At 46.8% G+C, this 21,595-nt stretch overlaps 1 protein-coding gene across 3 annotated transcripts in view; it reads right to left on the bottom strand.

The window, feature by feature from the left end:
* The window catches only part of acvr2aa (activin A receptor type 2Aa), a 55,239-nt gene extending 43,553 nt beyond the window's left edge, over positions 1–11,686 (bottom strand). The window contains exons 1-7 of one of the 3 annotated variants that reach the window (XM_036003998.1): positions 10,647–11,686; positions 6,599–6,852; positions 4,807–4,927; positions 4,529–4,683; positions 3,402–3,425; positions 2,625–2,768; positions 1,413–1,556 (exon numbers count right to left, since the gene is read on the bottom strand). In XM_036003998.1, the coding sequence (XP_035859891.1) occupies positions 1,413–1,556; positions 2,625–2,768; positions 3,402–3,425; positions 4,529–4,683; positions 4,807–4,927; positions 6,599–6,852; positions 10,647–10,701 (897 nt within the window). In that variant the 5' untranslated portion in view covers positions 10,702–11,686. Of the gene's footprint in view, positions 1–1,412; positions 1,557–2,624; positions 2,769–3,401; positions 3,426–4,528; positions 4,684–4,806; positions 4,928–6,593; positions 6,853–10,646 lie in introns of all 3 variants that reach the window. The other 2 variants (XM_036003997.1, XM_036003999.1) reach the window with 2 other exon arrangements.
* Between the last annotated feature and the right edge of the window lie 9,909 nt (positions 11,687–21,595).

The raw sequence follows: 21,595 nt of genomic DNA on the forward strand, positions 1-21,595 counted from the left end.
ACCTATCACAGAGATGACCTATCACAGAGATGACCTATCACAGGGAGATGACCTATCACAGAGATGATCTATCACAGAGATGACCTATCACAGAGATGATCTATCACAGGGAGATGATCTATCACAGGGAGATGATCTATCACAGAGATGATCTATCACAGAGATGATCTATCACAGAGATGATCTATCACAGAGATGATCTATCACAGGGAGATGATCTATCACAGGGAGATGACCTATCACAGAGATGACCTATCACAGAGATGACCTATCACAGAGATGATCTATCACAGAGATGACCTATCACAGAGATGATCTATCACAGAGATGACCTATCACAGGGAGATGACCTATCACAGAGATGATCTATCACAGAGATGATCTATCACAGGGAGATGACCTATCACAGGGAGATGATCTATCACAGAGATGACCTATCACAGGGAGATGATCTATCACAGAGATGACCTATCACAGGGAGATGACCTATCACAGGGAGATGACCTATCACAGAGATGACCTATCACAGGGAGATGATCTATCACAGGGAGATGATCTATCACAGGGAGATGATCTATCACAGGGAGATGATCTATCACAGAGAGATGACCTATCACAGGGAGATGACCTATCACAGGGAGATGACCTATCACAGGGAGATGATCTATCACAGGGAGATGATCTATCACAGGGAGATGATCTATCACAGGGAGATGATCTATCACAAAGATGACCTATCACAGGGAGATGACCTATCACAGGGAGATGACCTATCACAGGGAGATGAGAGATGTGCAGCATGTTGCGATGAATACATGTGATGGCGAGATCTCTTTGCAGCCTTATGTCCTCCAGGGGATGAAGAGGAGTAAGTAAGTAACGTTAAGTGGTAACGTCAGGGCCATATTTGAGCTGTAGCAGAGTTTTGACTTGTATTCACTTGTATTCACGTAATGTTATCATCAGTGCCCTCACTGTAAATGCAAACGTCGGCTCTGACTCCTGTTAGCTGTTAACTGTGACGTTAGCGTTAACATTAAACAGGCTAGGCTGTTGTGAGGTCGGGGGCTGGCTCTGCTCGGTGTTTGCAGCATTAAGTTATCCCACCACAGGGAGCCGTTGTCACTCTGACAGTCAATACTTGCTGCGTCTGATGTGTTGTGTGTGCGCAAACGTGAACATTTATGTTGTCGAGGAGATTTAATAATGTGTGTCTGTGCATGCCTGTGTGTGAGTGTGTGTGTCTCTGTCTCTGTTTGTGTGTGTGTGTGTGTGTGTGTGTGTCTCTGTGTGTGTGTGTGTGTGTGTGTGTGTGTGTGTGTGTGTGTGTGTGTGTCTGTGTCTGTGTGTGTGTGTCTGTGTCTGTGTGTGTGTGTGTGTGTGTGTGTGTGTTGTCCAGCAGGGGGCAGCACCTTCTCATGGTAGGCAGTGATGAGCCACAGCTCCAGCTCCGTGTCACTTCCTCTTTTCTCTCCTCCGATGAACTGCAGCAGGTTCTCGTGTCTCATCCCGCTCACACAGAACATCTCGTACTCGTTCTGCCACGAATGCTTGTTCTGAAACACAACCCAACATCTTTCACACCTAAAGAGACATTTCTGTATTTTATTCCAACCTGGACTCTCTGTCTCCATGTGTGTGTGTCTGAGTGTTTGATGGAACAACAATCTCTGAAACTGGTCCAGTATTAAACCAGAACCAAGCTGTAATGTAACCCTACAGGACTAATGTTCACCCACCAGACTCCATGTAAATAATTAGGACTTTTAGCGTGTATAGAGCCAGCATATTTCCACCAGACTCCATGTAAATAATCAGGACTTTTAGTGTGTATAGAGCCAGCATATTTCCACCAGACTCCATGTAAATAATCAGGACTTTTAGCGTGCATAGAGCCAGCATATTTCCACCAGACTCCATGTAAATAATTAGGACTTTTAGCGTGTATAGAGCCAGCATATCTCCAACAGACTCCATGTAAATAATTAGGACTTTTAGCGTGTATAGAGCCAGCATATTTCCACCAGACTCCATGTAAATAATCAGGACTTTTAGCGTGTATAGAGCCAGCATATTTCCACCAGACTCCATGTAAATAATTAGGACTTTTAGCGTGCATAGAGCCAGCATATTTCCACCAGACTCCATGTAAATAATTAGGACTTTTAGCGTGTATAGAGCCAGCATATCTCCAACAGACTCCATGTAAATAATTAGGACTTTTAGCGTGTATAGAGCCAGCACATTTCCACCAGACTCCATGTAAATAATCAGGACTTTTAGCGTGTATAGAGCCAGCATATTTCCACATGTAAATGGGTGAATTAAGGGTTTATTTCAACCAAACCAGAGTGGTGATTGTTGGAACAGTGGAAAGATGAACCAAGACGGCTTTTGATAGTTTTATTTAGTTTCTGTCCACTTTGAATGAAGTGTGTTTTACCATGATAAAAGTAGTGATTATTTACATGGAGTCTGGTGGAGTTTGGTGATGGGGATTTTGGTTTCATTGTAAACACTCACTCATTGCTGTTGTGTTTTTTCTAAAAGCATTTCATAAACTTGTCAGGAAAAGTTCTATGAATACAAAACAAGACAGGAAGTGATGTATTGACAGTACAGACCTGCAGGGGGAAGATTTTGACGGCGACGTATTCGCTGAGCAGCTGAGCCTTCCACACACAGCCGAAGCGCCCCCTGGCTTTGACCTCCAGTAACTGCAGAGGCTTCTGTCCCAGCAGGGGGGAGGGGGGCATGGGGCCGGGGTCCTGGGACAACAACAACAAGGAGACTCATCAGGGGACTGAAGTACAGACATGTGACTCATGTTCACATCTCTCTGTGTGTAATACTGGACGCCTGCGCTGCCCCCTGGTGTCTGAAACAGACGCTACAGGCAACAGAAGCACCGCTGCACGTGGCAGCCGGTAGCATTAGCCTGCCGTTAGCTGGCAGGTTAACAGGCTGACAGCTAAACGCTCCAACGTGTCATAACCTGTCATAGACAACACAGAGAATAAATGAAATAGTGTATATAAAGTAATAAAGTGTATATAAAGTAATAAAGTGTATATAAAGTAATAAAAAGTAATAAAGTGTATATAAAGTAATAAAGTGTACTAAGGAGGAACTAAAGAAAGGTCAGGCTGGAGGAAGATAAAGATGCAAAATCAAATTCAATGAACGGGACAAATACTTTATAATACCATCACTACTACATGAGATACTGATAGTATATAATACCATCACTACTACATGAGTTACTGATAGTGTATATAATAATAATGTAATAATAATAATACTAATAATAATGTAATAGTTAACTGAACTGACTGTAAGTGATGTATCAGTGATGTTATTATAAAGGGAGGCTGATGAAATACAGGGACAGCTGATCTTACCTCGATCATTATATGAAAGGCGTGCTAAGAGGCAGAAACAGTCCACAGTCAGACACAACAACAACAACAACAACAACAACAACAGCAGCAGCTTGCTTTCATTCAGACGCTCAAACATTTTAAATCCTCATCATTTACTGTGAGACACTGTTCAGTCCTAAGTCTGTCTGCAGCTGCCTGAATATGTCTGTCTGTGTGTGTTTGTGTGTGTGTGTGTGTTACCTGGGTAGGTACCAGGACTGGAGGACAGGCCAGTTTGTGGTGTGTGTGTGTGTGTGTGTGTGTGTGTGTGTGTGTGTGTGTCTGTGTCTGTGTGTTACCTGTGTGTGTGTGTGTGTATGTCTGTGTGTGTGTGTGTGTTACCTGGGTAGGTACCAGGACTGGAGGACAGGCCAGTTTGTGGTGTGTGTGTGTGTGTGTGTGTGTGTGTGTGTGTGTCTGTGTCTGTGTGTTACCTGTGTGTGTGTGTGTGTATGTCTGTGTGTGTGTGTGTGTTACCTGGGTAGGTTAAAGGACTGGAGGATAGGCCAGTTTGTGGTGTGTGTGTGTGTGTGTGTGTGTGTGTGTGTGTTACCTGTGTGTGTGTGTGTGTCTGTCTGTGTGTGTGTGTGTGTTACCTGGGTAGGTACCAGGACTGGAGGATAGGCCAGTTTGTGTGTGTGTGTGTGTGTGTGTGTGTGTGTGTGTGTGTGTGTGTCTGTGTGTTACCTGTGTGTGTGTGTCTCTGTCTCTCTGTGTGTGTGTGTGTGTGTGTGTGTTACTTGGGTAGGTACCAGGACTGGAGGATAGGCCAGTTTGTGGTGTGTGTGTGTGTGTGTGTGTGTGTGTGTCTCTGTGTCTGTGTGTGTGTGTGTGTGTCTCTGTGTGTGTGTGGTGTGTGTGTGTGTGTGTGTGTGTGGTGTGTGTGTGTGTGTGTGTGTGTGTGTGTGTGTGTGTGTGTGTGTGTTACTTGGGTAGGTACCAGGACTGGAGGATAGGCCAGTTTGTGGTGTCGGTGTGTGTGTGTGTGTGTGTGTGTGTGTGTGTGTGTGTGTGTGTGTGTGTGTGTGTGTGTGTGTGTGTGTGTGTGTGTGTGTGTGTGTGTGTGTGTGTGTGTTTGTCTGTGTGTGTGTGTGTGTGTGTGTTACCTGTGTAGGTACCAGGACCGGAGGATAGGCCAGTTTGTGGTGTCGGTACATCCAGAAGGAGAAGAGGAAGACGGCACTGACGGCCATGATGGGAACCAGCGAGTACATCAGCGTGCTCAGCACCGTGGGCTGGGGCGCCACCGGCTTGTTCGTCGCTACGGCAACACAGATAGGGACAACAACAATTTATTTATGAAGTTAACAACACACTAACAACATGGCTGATCCATCCAGAGGCATCAGAGTCCAGTAATGTTAGAAAAGAAGGTGTGACTGACTGTGTACGGGCGGCTGGCTGCCGTCAGGCCGGTAGAAGAACTGGCTGTTACACAAGCTGCCCTCACAGCAGCAGAAGAAGACTTCAGGAGCATCTTTCTTCTCCACACACTCACTCCTGTTAACATGGGACCATTAATATTCACTCTGTCACACACTCACTCCTGTAGGAAACATAGGATTCATTAAGAAGATATTCACTGCTGTCAGAACAGAAGAGGATTCAGAGAGATCTTTCTGCAGCCACAGACTCTCCACAGACACACAAAGTTGTAACGTTATACATGCACTGCATTTATTTCATCCTACAGAAATGACGAGAGAAAGGTGAAGCCCTTGAATTATTAAACTAAGCACTCATTGGCCTCCGGGTCTCAATGAAAGGTAAGATTGCCTGGATTCGGTTCATGTTTAGTGCATTAATTCTGCCGCCTACGGCGTCAGAATTCCACTATCTAACTCCCTCCCCCAGAGTACCCCAGACTCTAACCCCTCCCCCAGAGTACCCCAGACTCTAACCCCCTCCCCCAGAGTACCCCAGACTCTAACCCCCTCGCCTAGAGTACCCCAGACTCTAACCCCCTCCCCCAGAGTACCCCAGACTCTAACCCCCTCCCCCAGAGTACCCCAGACTCTAACCCCCTCCCCCAGAGTACCCCAGACTCTAACCCCCTCCCCAGAGTACCCCAGACTCTAACCCCCTCCCCCAGAGTACCCCAGACTCTAACCCCCTCCCCCAGAGTACCCCAGACTCTAACCCCCTCCCCCAGAGTACCCCAGACTCTAACCCATCCCCCAGAGTACCCCAGGCTCTAACCCCTCCCCCAGAGTACCCCAGGCTCTAACCCCCTCCCCCAGAGTACCCCAGGCTCTAACCCCTCCCCCAGAATACCCCAGGCTCTAACCCCCTCCCCCAGAGTACCCCAGGCTCCAACCCCTCCCCCAGAGTACCCCAGACTCTAACCCCCTCCCCCAGAGAACCCCAGGCTCCAACCCCTCCCCCAGAGTACCCCAGGCTCCAACCCCTCCCCCAGAGTACCCTAGACTCTAACCCCCTCCCCCAGAGTACTCCAGGCTCCAACCCCTCCCCCAGAGTACCCCAGACTCCAACCCCTCCCCCAGAGTACCCCAGACTCTAACCCATCCCCCTTCTACATGAAATGAAGCTGCCTTCAAGTGCGGTTGGATATGATCGAGATCTATAACCGACCTGATCTATAAATAAAGACAGATTTATGTAGATTTAAACTTTGGAGCTTCAGGCTTTAACAAGATCTGTGTGTGTGTGTCTCTTTGTGTGTGTAGTGTGTGTGTCTCTGTGTGTGTGTGTGTGTGTGTGTGTGTGTCTGTGTGTGTGTGTGTGTGTGTCTGTGTGTGTGTGTGTGTGTGTGTGTGTGTCTCTGTGTGTGTGTGTGTGTGTGTGTGTGTGTGTGTGTGTTAGTAGTGTGTCTGTGTGTGTGTGTGTGTCTCTGTGTGTGTAGTGTGTGTGTGTGTGTCTGTGTGTGTCTGTGTGTGTCTGTGTGTGTGTGTGTGTGTCTCTGTGTGTGTGTGTGTGTCTCTGTGTGTGTGTGTGTGTGTTAGTAGTGTGTGTGTGTGTGTGTGTCTCTGTGTGTGTGTGTGTGTGTGTTAGTAGTGTGTCTGTGTGTGTGTGTGTGTGTGTGTCTCTGTGTGTGTGTGTGTCTCTGTGTGTGTGTGTGTGTGTGTGTGTGTGTGTGTGTGTGTGTGTGTGTGTCTCTCTGTCTCTTATTGTCCCGTACCTGATAATAAATAAGGTTATGATAATAATTACCGGTCGTAACAGTCGGGGTCGTCCAGCCAGCAGCCCTGTTTGACCACCCTGACTTCTCCCGAGATGTTCTTCCACGTAGCAAAGCAGTGAAGTCTCTTATCCTTCTCTCCAGAGCAGGTGACCACGCCGCTCAGGTTCCCCCGGCTCTCAGACACCCCCGCGTACAGCGAGGACAGCGAGGACGACGATGATAGCGAGGACGAAGGGCTGTAGTTGTAGTGGACGCAGTCCTGAGTGTCAGAGCGTCCCAGGATGGCACCTGAGGAAGGAAACATCCCCGTTAGAGCTGGTTTCTCAGGACCAAGCATCTAAAGTAATCCAGGGGGATTTCAGATCACGGATCGGATCAAATCATGCATGTCCTGCACAGGAGAAACCTCTCAGATGGTGTCCAAGAGGCCTGGACTCACTCACACACACACGCACACACACACACACACACACACACACCCCCACCCACCCACCCACACAGAGACACACACACAGAGACACACACACACACACACACACACAGGGAGGAGTTAGAAAGGGCACCAGGCTCCAGGGTCTTGTCCTGAACGATAGACTAGCAGAGTGTAATATGTTTACTAGTGATCCTGTGCAGTCATTGAATGGTTAATATGTCTTTACGTCCGTTTTGGTGAGCCCAGAGGGAAAATATGCCATTTTAAAAGTAGCCTACATTAACGGTAGCTAGCTAACGGTAGACTACAGAGAAAGGGGGATATTTTTACCTCCGTTTCGGAACGTGTCCAAAAAGCCGTCTATCAGCTGTGATTGTAGAGTGCACGTCTGGGAATAGCGCGGACATGCGCTTCACACCGCGAGCGGGCACGGGCGCCACTCGGCAGAAAAGGGAGAAAGAAAAAAGAGTCTGCCGCTGTCCGGAGCGACAGAGGGGAAATATTTCAGTCGGAACCAAAATGTGCGTTCTAATCCGGTCCGAATACTACCGTTTGTGTAGGAACCGGTTCCATAGTGGACCCGGGTTTCAGTACCCAACCCTAGTCGTGTAGCAGCTCCGGCGCCACTCACTCAGCTGTCTGTAACAGAGGCAATGCAACGACAGCAACCCTACAGTAATGACAGCAAGAAAAAAAATGAAAGATCAGCCAGAATAATGGAATTCATACGCCTCGATCACCAGCCGCCACCAGCCTCAATGGTAGGGCTTTGACGCCAAACTTCGATATTCGAATATAATTTGAATATTCAAAAAAAAAAAATCATATTCGAACGAATATTAGGCAGCCCTTAATATTTGAATTTCGAACCGGTTATGGGCATTATTTTTTGTAAATGTGTTTGCTTGTAAACCTTGTTTTCAATTCAGATTCCGAGGCTTTGTCACGCATTTCAAAATGTAACTACACGTCGCGGTGATGCACGTCGCTCGGCTGTGGCTCGGTAGCACATTTCCCCCGACTCATTTCCTGGTTCTCCTTCTCTATAACAACATGAGATCAAGGAGAGGGTTAACTTCTCCTGCTCCAGATTTCACCGTGGTCAGAAAGAACAGAGGAGACTCTTTGTTTCTCTCACTAAGACTAAGTATAGCATATTGTTTGTTTTTAATCCAGGTTCTGACTTTTAATTTAATAAAAACCAGTGGTGGCAGTGTGTTCTTCTTCTGACAACATCATTACACGCCTACTGACTGATACACTGCCCTCTGGTGGACAGAACATATACCAAGTTTGATACCAATATAAGCCTTACTGAAGGCATTTAATGGTCAAAATATTATTCATAAATATTCAAATATATTAGAATATTAATATTCATAAACAAACAAACTTTGAATATGATTTTTGGGCAAAAGTCAAAGCCCTAGTCAGTGGTGGAAGACGAAGGGTTCTGGCGACTCAGGTCTTACTTGGATTCACGCTACACTCTGCCGGGGCGTAAACATGTCACTGATGTTTGCCTGCCAGTTACACCAAACAGTGTTGGCACACGTTGACAGCCTTATGAAGGACAACGTCACATCAATCAGCTTCACAAGTGACATTTGGAGTTCAATCTTTAGGAGATATGGCTCTACTAATCTCTATTCCTCTTCTGTCTTCATCATTGAATCATGATGCAGAAGACCTCATGACAGTGCAGCCGTGGTTCTGTTAAGCTGCAGTTCTTGAAATCCCAAGAGATGTGAAGTCTCTTTAAAATGGATCCAGATTTAAAGACTTCAGCCCTGATGTGGAACTAGAAGAACATTTACCTCAGTTACGATCAGTCTGAAATTACAAAAACTACAAAGAATTTGTTTTGCTGAAGAAATGTCTGCAGTGGTTGAAAGGACATTTTTTAGATTTTGAGCTAGGACACAAAGCCAAACAATTACTGATACAGTCCTAACATTTAGTCACGGCTTCTGTTTTCAGTTCCTTACAGCAGCAGGACAAGCCTCAAACACTGGACATCAACATATGGGAATCCTTTTTCTTTGCTCTGCACTTTAAGTTTAGTACACTTTAAGTTTGTGTAAATTAACAATGACAGTTTTTTGTAATTTATTCCAAAATAAGCCTTTATATGTTAAGCTCTGAGCTGTTTAAGGTGTTTCTAACAGTGGAAGTGGATGTTGAACGTTTCCTGTCAAGAAAAGTAAACCGTTGACAATTCACAATACATCATCTTCTGATAATTTTAATACTTTTAAAAGTAATATATGATAAATATATGACATGATAAATAGAAGGCTTCCAATAGACCTGGTGATCGGTCCTAAAAATCCTGATCGGAGCACCGTTATTCAAAAGCAAGAGAGGGATTCTGAACTAAGATCAGAGTAATCCCATCTATGTTTGATCTGGATCACTTCTGCCTTTTGGGGTCTTCTAAACTTTGAACTCTGTTTGGGCTCTATGTGATCCAAAGAAACAGGATTATCCTGATCCAATCACAAGGCTGGATTCACCAAATAAAATCAGAGAGTGGTTTTTTTAAGTGAATGATCACAAAATCAGTGTTTGCTGATGATATCCACACGTCTTCATATGTGAAGCATGTCCCATCTAGTCAACAAAACAAACAAACAAAAAACATAACAACATAAGGAATGTAAAATGTTTGTTTCTTAAAATTAAAACAAACTATGTCTGTTAGTGGCCCCCAGTATGGGGCCTACCTGTAGTTCTCCACCTGTAGTTCTCTACCTGTAGTTCTCCACCTGTAGTTCTCCACCTGTAGTTCTCCACCTGTAGTTCTCTACCTGTAGTTCTCTACCTGTAGTTCTCTACCTGTAGTTCTCCACCTGTAGTTCTCTACCTGTAGTTCTCTATCTGTAGTTCTCTGCTGAGCCAGCAGGCTACACTGCTGGCCCATTAAGGCTCTGGTCAACAGGATCTGGGTCATCCTGAAATTTGGTATTTGTGATTTTGGTGGCTATTTCATAATATAAAATGTAAAAGACATGAGGAGAAGCAACCAGACAGCCTTCTTCAGGGTGTGATATAACACGTAAAGATGTTTCTCCGCCTGCTGAAGTACTGAACCAAAACAGTGCACTGGCCCTTTAAATGTCAACCGCTCATCAAATACACACACACACACACACACACACACACACACACCAGATGTGTCTATTATTCTGTCACATTAAAAGCTGGTTGCAAGACTTATTTACTTATTTACTTAACAGAAGATGAAAACAGAAAACAGAAGTTTAGAAAGCTTTCAGAGACTGATGTGATGTTAAATGGATGTGTGTGTGTGTGTGTGTGTGTGTGTGTGTTAGTAGTGTGTGTGTGTGTGTGTGTGTGTGTGTGTGTGTGTTAGTAGTGTGTGTGTGTGTGTGTGTGTGTGTGTGTGTGTGTGTGTGTGTGTGTGTGTGTTAGTAGTGTGTGTGTGTGTGTGTTAGTTGTGTGTGTGTGTTAGTAGTGTGTGCGTGTGTGTGTTAGTAGTGTGTGTGTGTGTGTGTGTGTTAGTAGAGTGTGTGTGTGTTAGTTGTGTGTGTGTGTGTGTGTGTGTGTGTGTGTGTGTGTGTTAGTAGTGTGTGTGTTAGTAGAGTGTGTGTGTGTTAGTTGTGTGTGTGTGTGTGTGTGTACTAACCTGAGGAGCAGGAGATGAGGAAGACACTGAAGGCCAGTTTGGTGGCTGATCCCATGGTGGATCCAAACACACAGAAGATCCTTAATAATGTTATTATAATCCCGTGAACACAACCCGGATTACAGCAGCTTTGCTTCTGATGGCAGACACCGACATGCCCCGGATGTCCCGGTCCGTATGTGTAGTGTTGTTACGGTTCACAGTGTGAAAATATGACACATTTAACCCGTGTATGTGAGGACAGGCCCGGGCAGAGAGACAGCCGAGTTAGAGCTCTCTTCTTCGGATCAGACCCATCTGAACAGGCCGATCTCCGAGTAATAACAGAGACTTTCAGTCCAATAAACAGCCTGCTTCCGAGAGGACATTTCCCATCGATCTGCACTGATTGCCGCAGCAGGATTATCGTGTTAAAGCCGCTCCAGATCCCCCTCTTGTTTACACACACTCTCCACTTAGTCTCCAAACTAAAAGGTCAAGTGTTCGCATGTTAGCACGTACAATCATCCTCCGGGAGATCCGGGGAAACAGACCGAACTTTCCCGAGCCTTCAATTCGCCGCTGACGACCACAGCTCGGTCATCGGACAGCTAGCTGGCCCGGCTAGCCGTTAGCTCCGCAGCTAGCCGTTAGCTCCGCGGCTAACTAGCAGCTAGTAGTCGGACTGGTTTGATGGGAGCGGGTTTCCAAACTGGAAAACCACAAACCGCACACACAACCGCGCAGATCTTCCTCAGTGTGGAGGGGTAAGTTATCCAAATAAACATCCGCGGTTTGTTCCTCCCCGCCGGGGTCACGTTCCGGGCTCCGTCCTAACTTCCACTACGTCCCTGCTTGAACTACCACAGGCAAGATGGCGGCCCACTCGGATTATTTCACTGTTTTCCACCTTCTTCCATAGTAATCCGTCACAGAGTGGAGGGGAATGTGGCTGACGCCCGCAGTGGCCAATAGGGACGGAGAAGGAGCTCAGCCCCGTATTCTTCCACCAATCCCGTGCGGCGTCATGACGCACGAGGTCAGGAATGCCACAGAAAGCCCGCCTCCTTCCAGAGAGAGTGGTGACGGCATGACGCAGGACGTCAGGAATGCCAGAGAGAGTGGCTGGTTGATATACTAAAGGATTATTTTTAAGGATTATTGTGGTTATTTTAGCCTACTTTTCAATTTAACGTTATTGTATTTATTATTTGTAGTAATTGCTTTTTCAATTAATTTTTTTATTTTTATTTTTACTTCCTGTTTTTTCTTATTGTGTATTTATTTACTCTTCTTTTTAATTTAACTTTTGCTATGTTATGTCATCATTATGCAAAACTGATATCTGATGTTTACAGGTCTCTGTGGCACGTGCTGTTAGTGAGAATATGCATATAAAGTTAAAAAAAGAAAAAAAAGACACAGAAAACATAGATCAACAAAAATACAGAGAAAATGACACACACACACACACACACACACACACAGACACACACACACACACACACACACACACACACAGACACACACACACACACACACACACACACACACACACACACACAGAGAGACACACACACTACACACACACACACACACACACACACACATACACAGACACACACAGAGACACACACACACACACACTACACACACAGACACACACACACACACACACACAGAGACACACACACTACACACACACACACACATACACACACACATACTTTTAAAGTTTTAATGTGGAAACGTTTTTTAAAATGTAATAAAAAGAAATACAGTCAGAGAAACAGAAATAATAAGTTTCTAAGATATGTATGTTTTCATCACAGAGTTCAGACCCTCAGGAATCCATCCCAGAATACTCCAGAGGTCTTACAGTTGTTCTTGATTGCTTTGATGCAGCAGTCAACTCAAACTCCACCTTTTTAAAACCGTTACCACACAGTCTGTAACAGAGGCACCCATGGTCAGAATGACACATTCTGTTAGTAGACGGCTCTAACCAGAACATTTAACATATGCAGCAAAAGAACATTTTGCCTTCAAACAACACAACTAGCAAACAAGTGTGTGAGCTCTTCCAATCAACCATTACACAGTGGACACCAACATACTAAATCCAGCACTCAGTGGGAATCAGGGCACCATAGCTTGTCATTGTAGCCTGCTACTGGACGTAGCTTGTCACTGTAGTCTATTACTGGACGTAGCTTGTCACTGTAATCTATTACTGGACGTAGCTTGTCACTGTAATCTATTACTGGATGGAGCTTGTCACTGTAGTCTATTACTGGACGTAGCTTGTCACTGTAATCTATTACTGGACGTAGCTTGTCACTGTAGTCTATTACTGGACGTAGCTTGTCACTGTAATCTATTACTGGACGTAGCTTGTCACTGTAGTCTATTACTGGACGTAGCTTGTCACTGTAATCTATTACTGGACGTAGCTTGTCACTGTAGTCTATTACTGGACGTAGCTTGTCACTGTAATCTATTACTGGACGTAGCTTGTCATTGTAGTCTATTACTGTACGTAGCTTTCATGCCAGTGACATTTGTTGTCAAATTTGCATTCTTGCAAAGAATTGGTCCAGAATCAGAAATGCTTTGATGCAGATTTTATTGATTCCATTGATTCTTATTTTGAAACTGTAGCTGAAAGCTGAAATACTGTAAATATTACACAAAATACATGTAAACCAAAATAAAGTCTATTAGAGTATAAGAAATTAAGAAAATAAAAATAAAATCTCTTACAGTAAAGTATAACCATCTATTGCTGTAGAGCAGGGGTTCTCAATAGGTGAGGCGCGCCTCCCCTGGGGGGCGCCAAAGAGCCACAGGGGAGGCGCGACACGTGAAGAAAAAATAACTGTATGCAGCTCTATTGATATCTGTAATTGTGCGTGCGTGTATTAGCTTTAAAGTGCATCGTTTCCTTGTCCCAAGTCAACAGAAGTCAGCATTAAGGGAGGAGAGAGGACCCAGCAACAAACGTAGGAAATATGATCCTGAGTTAAAGTTAGGTTTCAGCTGGTCGGGGTCCCAGGCTGCTCCTCTGCTGCAGTGTGACAGAGACCGGGAGAAATGCCGATCACGCGTTATGGTTGTCTGTGGAGAGCGAGTTCCCCCAGATCTCCACTGAGGCTATGAAAGTCCTAATCCCCTTCACCTCCACCTACTTGTGTGAGTGTGAGTTTTCCGCACTGACCCTGATTAAAAACAAATACAGATCAAGTCTGCAGGTGAAGGTCGACTTGCGTTTATTTCTCTCTGCAGTGCAGCCCCGCATCCAACACCTCTGCGCATCAAAAGCGCGGCCTCATTGTTTCCACTGACAGACGCGGCATCAGCTGATTTTGCCGGGGCTTCAGCCCCGAATGTATTTTGAAAAGTTGACTGACAAATATGAAACCGGACGTCGCTTAGTGTCCACTCTCGCTGTAAAAAGCTGTGCAGGTTCAGGTTTATGGATGCGCTCTGCTGTCGACATGCTGCGGTAGATGTGTCCCGTTTGTGCTCCGTGTATTTCTGCCGTAGTTTTGGTTTTCCACCTCCGATGTAGAGTAACGTACAGCCACTTCCCTAAACTTTGTCTCATTCAGAGAGCAGAGACCCAAACGGGGCTCTGAGTCTGTCAGACGGTCTGAGATCTACCGTATCAGCAGAGATATCACGTAATGCACAGCAGGCTACAGTGCAGGTAGATTATTTTCTGAAATATCGTGACTTTATTCTTGTAATAGCGTATTATCACTTTATTTTTCTCAAAATATCACGACTCCTCCAAATCTCAGAGAACACAGATGGGATGAGATATATTTGAATGTGAATGTGCACAAAGTTTTGGACATGAGCAGAAATCTTGCTCAAACACCTGAAATATTACAGTCCAGGAGTTTATTAATACATTAAAATGAATAATGTATCATTGAGGTAAATAATTGTCATATGCACATTTAAGGAGGTTACTTCCCCAACAAAAGAAGCAAAAGAGGAGGGAGGAGTAAATGATGCTAGGCTACATGTGTGCTGACTCAGATATAATTAGAAAAGTTGATCTACAGGAGAATAAATAGATGAAAGCAATAGGCTACAGAATGCCTCAGAGCCTTACTGCTAAATATTCCATTATGTTTTTAGATTTTGATTGTAATCTGTTTCCCTTTACATAAAGATATTTCCAGCATATTGATTCAGAAAAAGGTAGAAATAGGTGCATACAAATTCACCAGAATGCAGGAAATGAAGTGTTTAATGCTCAAAATGTTCAGGGGGTTGACCCCCCCACACCCCCCATCATAACACATGTTAAGCATGTTTTGTTGACTTGTGGATAGGCCCACTGATGTTCAGTGATTTTAAAAGTAGCCTCAATTAGGCCTGCATGAAGTTAGAAATAATTTGCTGTTGCAAAGAATCGTTTATGAATGCACTTTTTAAAAAGTTGTGGAAATAAAATGTCTTCAAATACAATATTAAAAAATAGTTACATTTTATCAGTTATTGAAACTTATCATTGTCTGGGACACACAAAAGATGGCATGTACTGCAGAGGCGTGTGTGGGTTAGGGCAGGCGGACGGGATTTTGGGGAAGGGGGGGCTCGGCTGTCCTTAACTACTCTAAGGGGAGGCTCACATTCACCCAATTTGAAAACCCCTGCTGTAGAGTATAGAAATAGCTACTATTGATACTCAGTCTCTTGGGTCTTGATGATGGGGTCACATGGCCTTGATTGATAACGTGATCAATAACAGTTGCCCGAATTTCATCAGAAACCTGAGCCCAAGAAACAACCAAGAACAACACAAACGCTGCACCTTTAAGGCCTGCAGACTGATCTATAGGGCCACATGGTCCCACCCTGCAGACTGATCTATAGGACCACATGGTCTAACCCTACAGACTGATCTATAGGGCCACATGGTCTAACCCTGCAGACTGATCTATAGGGCCACATGGTCTAACCCTGCAGACTGATCTATAGGGCCACATGGTCTAACCCTGCAGACTGATCTATAGGGCCACATGGTCTAACCCTGCAGACTGATCTATAGGGCCACATGGTCTAACCCTACAGACTGATCTATAGGGCCACATGGTCTAACCCTGCAGACTGATCTATAGGGCCACATGGTCTAACCCTGCAGACTGATCTATAGGGCCACATGGTCTAACCCTACAGACTGATCTATAGGGCCACATGGTCTAACCCTGCAGACTGATCTATAGGGCCACATGGTCTAACCCTGCAGACTGATCTATAGGGCCACATGGTCTAACCCTGCAGACTGATCTATGGGGCCACATGGTCTAACCCTGCAGACTGATCTATAGGGCCACATGGTCTAACCCTGCAGACTGATCTATGGGGCCACATGGTCTAACCCTGCAGACTGATCTATAGGACCACATGGTCTAACCCTGCAGACTGATCTATGGGGCCACATGGTCTAACCCTGCAGACTGATCTATAGGGCCACATGGTCTAACCCTACAGACTGATCTATAGGACCACATGGTCTAACCCTGCAGACTGATCTATAGGGCCACATGGTCTAACCCTGCAGACTGATCTATAGGGCCACATGGTCTAACCCTGCAGACTGATCTATAGGGCCACATGGTCTAACCCTGCAGACTGATCTATAGGGCCACATGGTCTAACCCTGCAGACTGATCTATAGGGCCACATGGTCTAACCCTACAGACTGATCTATAGGGCCACATGGTCTAACCCTGCAGACTGATCTATAGGGCCACATGGTCTAACCCTGCAGACTGATCTATAGGGCCACATGGTCTAACCCTGCAGACTGATCTATGGGGCCACATGGTCTAACCCTGCAGACTGATCTATAGGGCCACATGGTCTAACCCTGCAGACTGATCTATGGGGCCACATGGTCTAACCCTGCAGACTGATCTATGGGGCCACATGGTCTAACCCTGCAGACTGATCTATAGGGCCACATGGTCTAACCCTACAGACTGATCTATAGGGCCACATGGTCTAACCCTGCAGACTGATCTATAGGGCCACATGGTCTAACCCTGCAGACTGATCTATGGGGCCACATGGTCTAACCCTGCAGACTGATCTATAGGGCCACATGGTCTAACCCTACAGACTGATCTATAGGGCCACATGGTCTAACCTTGCAGACTGATCTATAGGGCCACATGGTCTAACCCTGCAGACTGATCTATAGGGCCACATGGTCTAACCCTGCAGACTGATCTATAGGGCCACATGGTCTAACCCTACAGACTGATCTATAGGGCCACATGGTCTAACCCTGCATACTGATCTATAGGGCCACATGATCTAACCCTGCAGACTGATCTATAGGGCCACATGGTCTAACCCTGCAGACTGATCTATAGGGCCACATGGTCTAACCCTACAGACTGATCAATAGGGCCACATGATCTAACCCTGCAGACTGATCTATAGGACCACATGGTCTAACCCAGTGCAGACTGATCTATAGGACCACATGGTCTAACCCTGCAGACTGACTGCTAATTGAAGATCTGTGTGAAGGAGTGTCCAACAGGTGTTCAGTGATGTCATACTGATGGAGGTAGTTTCTAATAGTTAGGAACAGATGCTTTCTGTTTGGTTACCATAGCTAAAACAGTTTGGACTGCTGAAATGACATCCGTGTTAACTGTTCTGCTAAAGGGTGGCGGAGGGGGGGATGTGTCCATCCAATGAGAAAGGGTTAACACATCTGCAAGCGGTGTCTTCTGCTCTGCTGAGACGGTGATGATGAAAACCGAGTGGATCCCAGTTTTTTTTAAGCAGGTCAAAGCAATCAAGAACAACTGTAAACAACGGAAGAAGCTTCTCGTTGGGTAATTACAGTTAAAGGTCTAAACATGTCACAGTAGTCAGGTTACTGTGATTAAAATCACACGACATGGGACTGACCTGGATTCACTGATGGACCAACAGTTGTGACCTATCACGTATATATATATATATATAATCCATCATACAGTATATAATCCCTGTAGTCTGCACTAATCCTGAGTAATGATTCTCCGGGAACCATCACCTTATCGTGGTGGAGAGGTTTGTGTGTCCCTATGAACCTGAGGGCTGTGTTGCCTGGAGCTTCGTGCTCCTGGTAGGGTCTCCCAAGGCAAAGTGGTCTCAGGTGAGGGGCCAGACAAAGAATGGTTCAAAAACCCTATGAAAAAACGAGGTAGAGATGATGTGACCCTGCCCGGAGGAAGCCCGGGGCCCCCGTCTGGAGCCAGGCCCAGATGGAGGGCCCGTCAGCGAGCGCCTGGTGGCCGGGTTTGCCACGGAGCCCGGCCGGGCACAGCCCGAAAAAGCTACGTGGCACCTCTCTCTCCAACCCATGGGCCCACCACCTGTGGGAGGAACCGCTGGGGTCGGGTGTGCTGCCACATGGGTGGCAGTGAAGGTCAGGGGCCTCGACGGACCAGACCCGGGCAGCAGACGCTGGCTCTGGGGACGTGGAACGTCACCTCTCTGTGGGGGAAGGAACCGGAACTTGTGCGGGAGGTGGAGCGCTACCAGTTGGATCTGGTGGGGCTTACCTCTACGCACAGTCTCGGTTCTGGAACCATACTCCTGGATAGGGGTTGGACTCTTTTCTTCTCCGGAGTTGCCCAGGGTGTGAGGCGCCGGGCGGGTGTGGGGATACTCACAAGCCCCCGGCTGAGCGCCGCTACGTTGGAGTTTACCCCGGTGGACGAGAGGGTCGCCTCCCTACGCCTGCGGGTTGTGGGGGGGAAAACTCTGACTATTGTTTGTGCGTATGCACCAAACAAGAGCTCGGAGTATTCGGCCTTCTTGGAGACCTTGAATGGAGTCCTGTATGGGGCTCCAGTGGGGGACTCCATAGTTCTGCTGGGGGACTTCAACGCGCACGTGGGCAATGATGGAGACACATGGAGAGGCGTGATTGAGAGGAACGGCCTCCCTGATCTAAACCAGAGTGGTTGTTTGTTGTTGGACTTCTGTGCTAGTCATGGATTGTCTATAACGAACACCATGTTCGAACATAGGGATGCTCATAAGTGTACTTGGTACCAGAGCACCCTAGGCCAAAGGTCAATGATCGATTTTATAATCGTTTCATCTGATCTGAGGCCGTATGTTTTGGACACTCGGGTGAAGAGAGGGGCAGAGCTGTCAACTGATCACCATCTGGTGGTGAGTTGGGTCAGAGGGTGGGGGAAGACTCTGGACAGACCTGGTAAACCCAAACGGGTAGTGCGGGTGAACTGGGAACGTCTGGAGGAGGCCCCTGTCCGACAGACTTTCAACTCACACCTCCGGCGGAGCTTTTCGTGCATCCCTGTGGAGGCTGGGGGCATTGAACCCGAGTGGACAATGTTCAAAGTTTCCATTGCTGAAGCTGCGGCGGGGAGCTGTGGTCTTAGGGTCTTAGGTGCCTCAAGGGGCGGCAACCCACGAACACCGTGGTGGACACCGGTGGTCAGGGAAGCCGTCCGACTGAAGAAGGAGTCTTTCTGGGATATGTTATCCCAGAGGACTCCGGAGGCAGTTGCAAGTTACCGAAGGGCCCGAAGGGCTGCAGCCTCTGCCGTGAAAGAGGCAAAGCAGCGGGTGTGGGAAAAGTTCGGAGAAGACATGGAGAAGGACTTTCGGTCGGCACCAAGGTGCTTCTGGAAAACCGTTCGCCACCTCAGGAGGGGGAAGCGGGGAACCATCCAAGCTGTGTACAGTAAGGATGGGACGCTGTTGACCTCAACTGAGGAGGTAATAGGGCGGTGGAAGGAGCACTTTGAGGAACTCCTAAATCCGACTAATACGCCCTCTATGGTAGAGGCAGAGCTGGAGGATGATGGGGGATTGTCGTCAATTTCCCTGGTGGAAGTTGCTGAGGTAGTTAAACAACTCCACAGTGGCAAAGCCCCAGGGATTGATGAGATCCGTCCAGAAATGCTTAAAGCTCTGGGTGTGGAGGGGTTGTCTTGGTTGACATGCCTTTTCAACATTGCGTGGAAGTCGGGGACGGTGCCTAAGGAGTGGCAGACCGGGGTGGTGGTTCCCCTTTTCAAAAAGGCGGACCAGAGGGTGTGTGCCAATTACAGGGGTATCACACTTCTCAGCCTCCCCGGTAAAGTCTACTCCAAGGTGCTGGAAAGGAGGGTTCGGTCGATAGTCGAACCTCAGGTTGAAGAGGAACAATGCGGATTCCGTCCTGGTCGTGGAACAACGGACCAGATCTTTACTCTTGCAAGGATCCTGGAGGGAGCCTGGGAGTATGCCCAACCGGTCTACATGTGTTTTGTGGATCTGGAGAAGGCGTATGACCGGGTCCCCCGGGAGATACTGTGGGAGGTGCTGCGGGAGTATGAGGTGAGGGGATCCCTTCTTAGGGCCATCCAATCTCTGTACGACCAAAGCGAGAGCTGTGTCCGGGTTCTCGGCAGTAAGTCGGACTCGTTTCAGGTGAGGGTTGGCCTCCGCCAGGGCTGCGCTTTGTCACCAATCCTGTTTGTAGTATTTATGGACAGGATATCGAGGCGTAGTCGGGGTGGAGAGGGGTTGCAGTTCGGTGAGCTGGGGATCTCATCGCTGCTTTTTGCGGATGATGTGGTCCTGATGGCATCATCGGCCTGTGACCTTCAGCACTCACTGGATCGGTTCGCAGCCGAGTGTGAAGCGGCTGGGATGAGGATCAGCACCTCTAAATCGGAGGCCATGGTTCTCAGCAGGAAACCGATGGAGTGCCTTCTCCAGGTAGGGAATGAGTCTTTACCCCAAGTGAAGGAGTTCAAGTACCTTGGGGTCTTGTTCGCGAGTGAGTGAGTCGGAGAATCGGCGCAGCGGGTGCGGTATTACATTCAATTTATCGCACCGTTGTGACGAAAAGAGAGCTGAGCCAGAAGGCAAAGCTCTCGATCTACCGGTCAGTTTTCGTTCCTACCCTCACCTATGGTCATGAAGGCTGGGTCATGACCGAAAGAACGAGATCCAGGGTACAAGCGGCCAAAATGGGTTTCCTCAGGAGGGTGGCTGGCGTCTCCCTTAGAGATAGGGTGAGAAGCTCAGTCATCCGTGAGGAGCTCGGAGTAGAGCCGCTGCTCCTTCGCATCGAAAGGAGCCAGTTGAGGTGGTTCGGGCATCTGGTAAGGATGCCCCCTGGGCGGGAGGTATTCCATGCTTTGGAGGTGTTCCAGGCACGTCCAACTGGGAGGAGGCCTCGGGGAAGACCCAGGACTAGGTGGAGGGATTATATCTCCAACCTGGCCTGGGAACGCCTCGGGATCCCCCAGTCGGAGTTGGTTAATGTGGCTCGGGAAAGGGAAGTTTGGGGTCCCCTGCTGGAGCTGCTACCCCCGCGACCCGTTACCGGATAAGCGGACGAAGATGGATGGATGGATGGATGTTGCTGCTCAGTAACTCACCACCAGCAGCTTCTGTCTGCTGTTAAATTACAGCCACTGATGGATCCAAGTCTGCTGTTTTCTCCTGAATATCTGGGTTCACAGACAGAGGATAATATACTAATAATATAATGTATGTATATACATATGTATGTACACGTATATGTATATTGGGTTTATATACATATGTATGTATATGTATACTACATACATTGTGTTTATATATGTGTGTATATATATGTTTGTTTATGTGTGTATATATATATCAGGCTTGTGCAAAATTCAGAATTTCAGAATTGGCCTCCATTTAATTCATGAATTGGAATTTGAATTGAATTGACTCCGCCCCACAGGAAGGTGAATTGGAATGACAGGAAGTGGAATTAAATTCATGGCAAGTCCCCACAGTCCCACACCAGAAAGAATGTGTTGAATCTCACATCCATTCAGTGTTAGGAAGGTTACTCTGGAAATGTAATTGCTTACTGTTATAAGTTACCCATTATAAATGTGGTTTGGATTACTTTATTTGGATTACTTTATCAATGCAAATCAATTTCCTTT

Source organism: Sander lucioperca, chromosome 8, assembly GCF_008315115.2.
Source record: "Sander lucioperca isolate FBNREF2018 chromosome 8, SLUC_FBN_1.2, whole genome shotgun sequence".
Lineage (NCBI taxonomy): Eukaryota > Metazoa > Chordata > Actinopteri > Perciformes > Percidae > Sander > Sander lucioperca.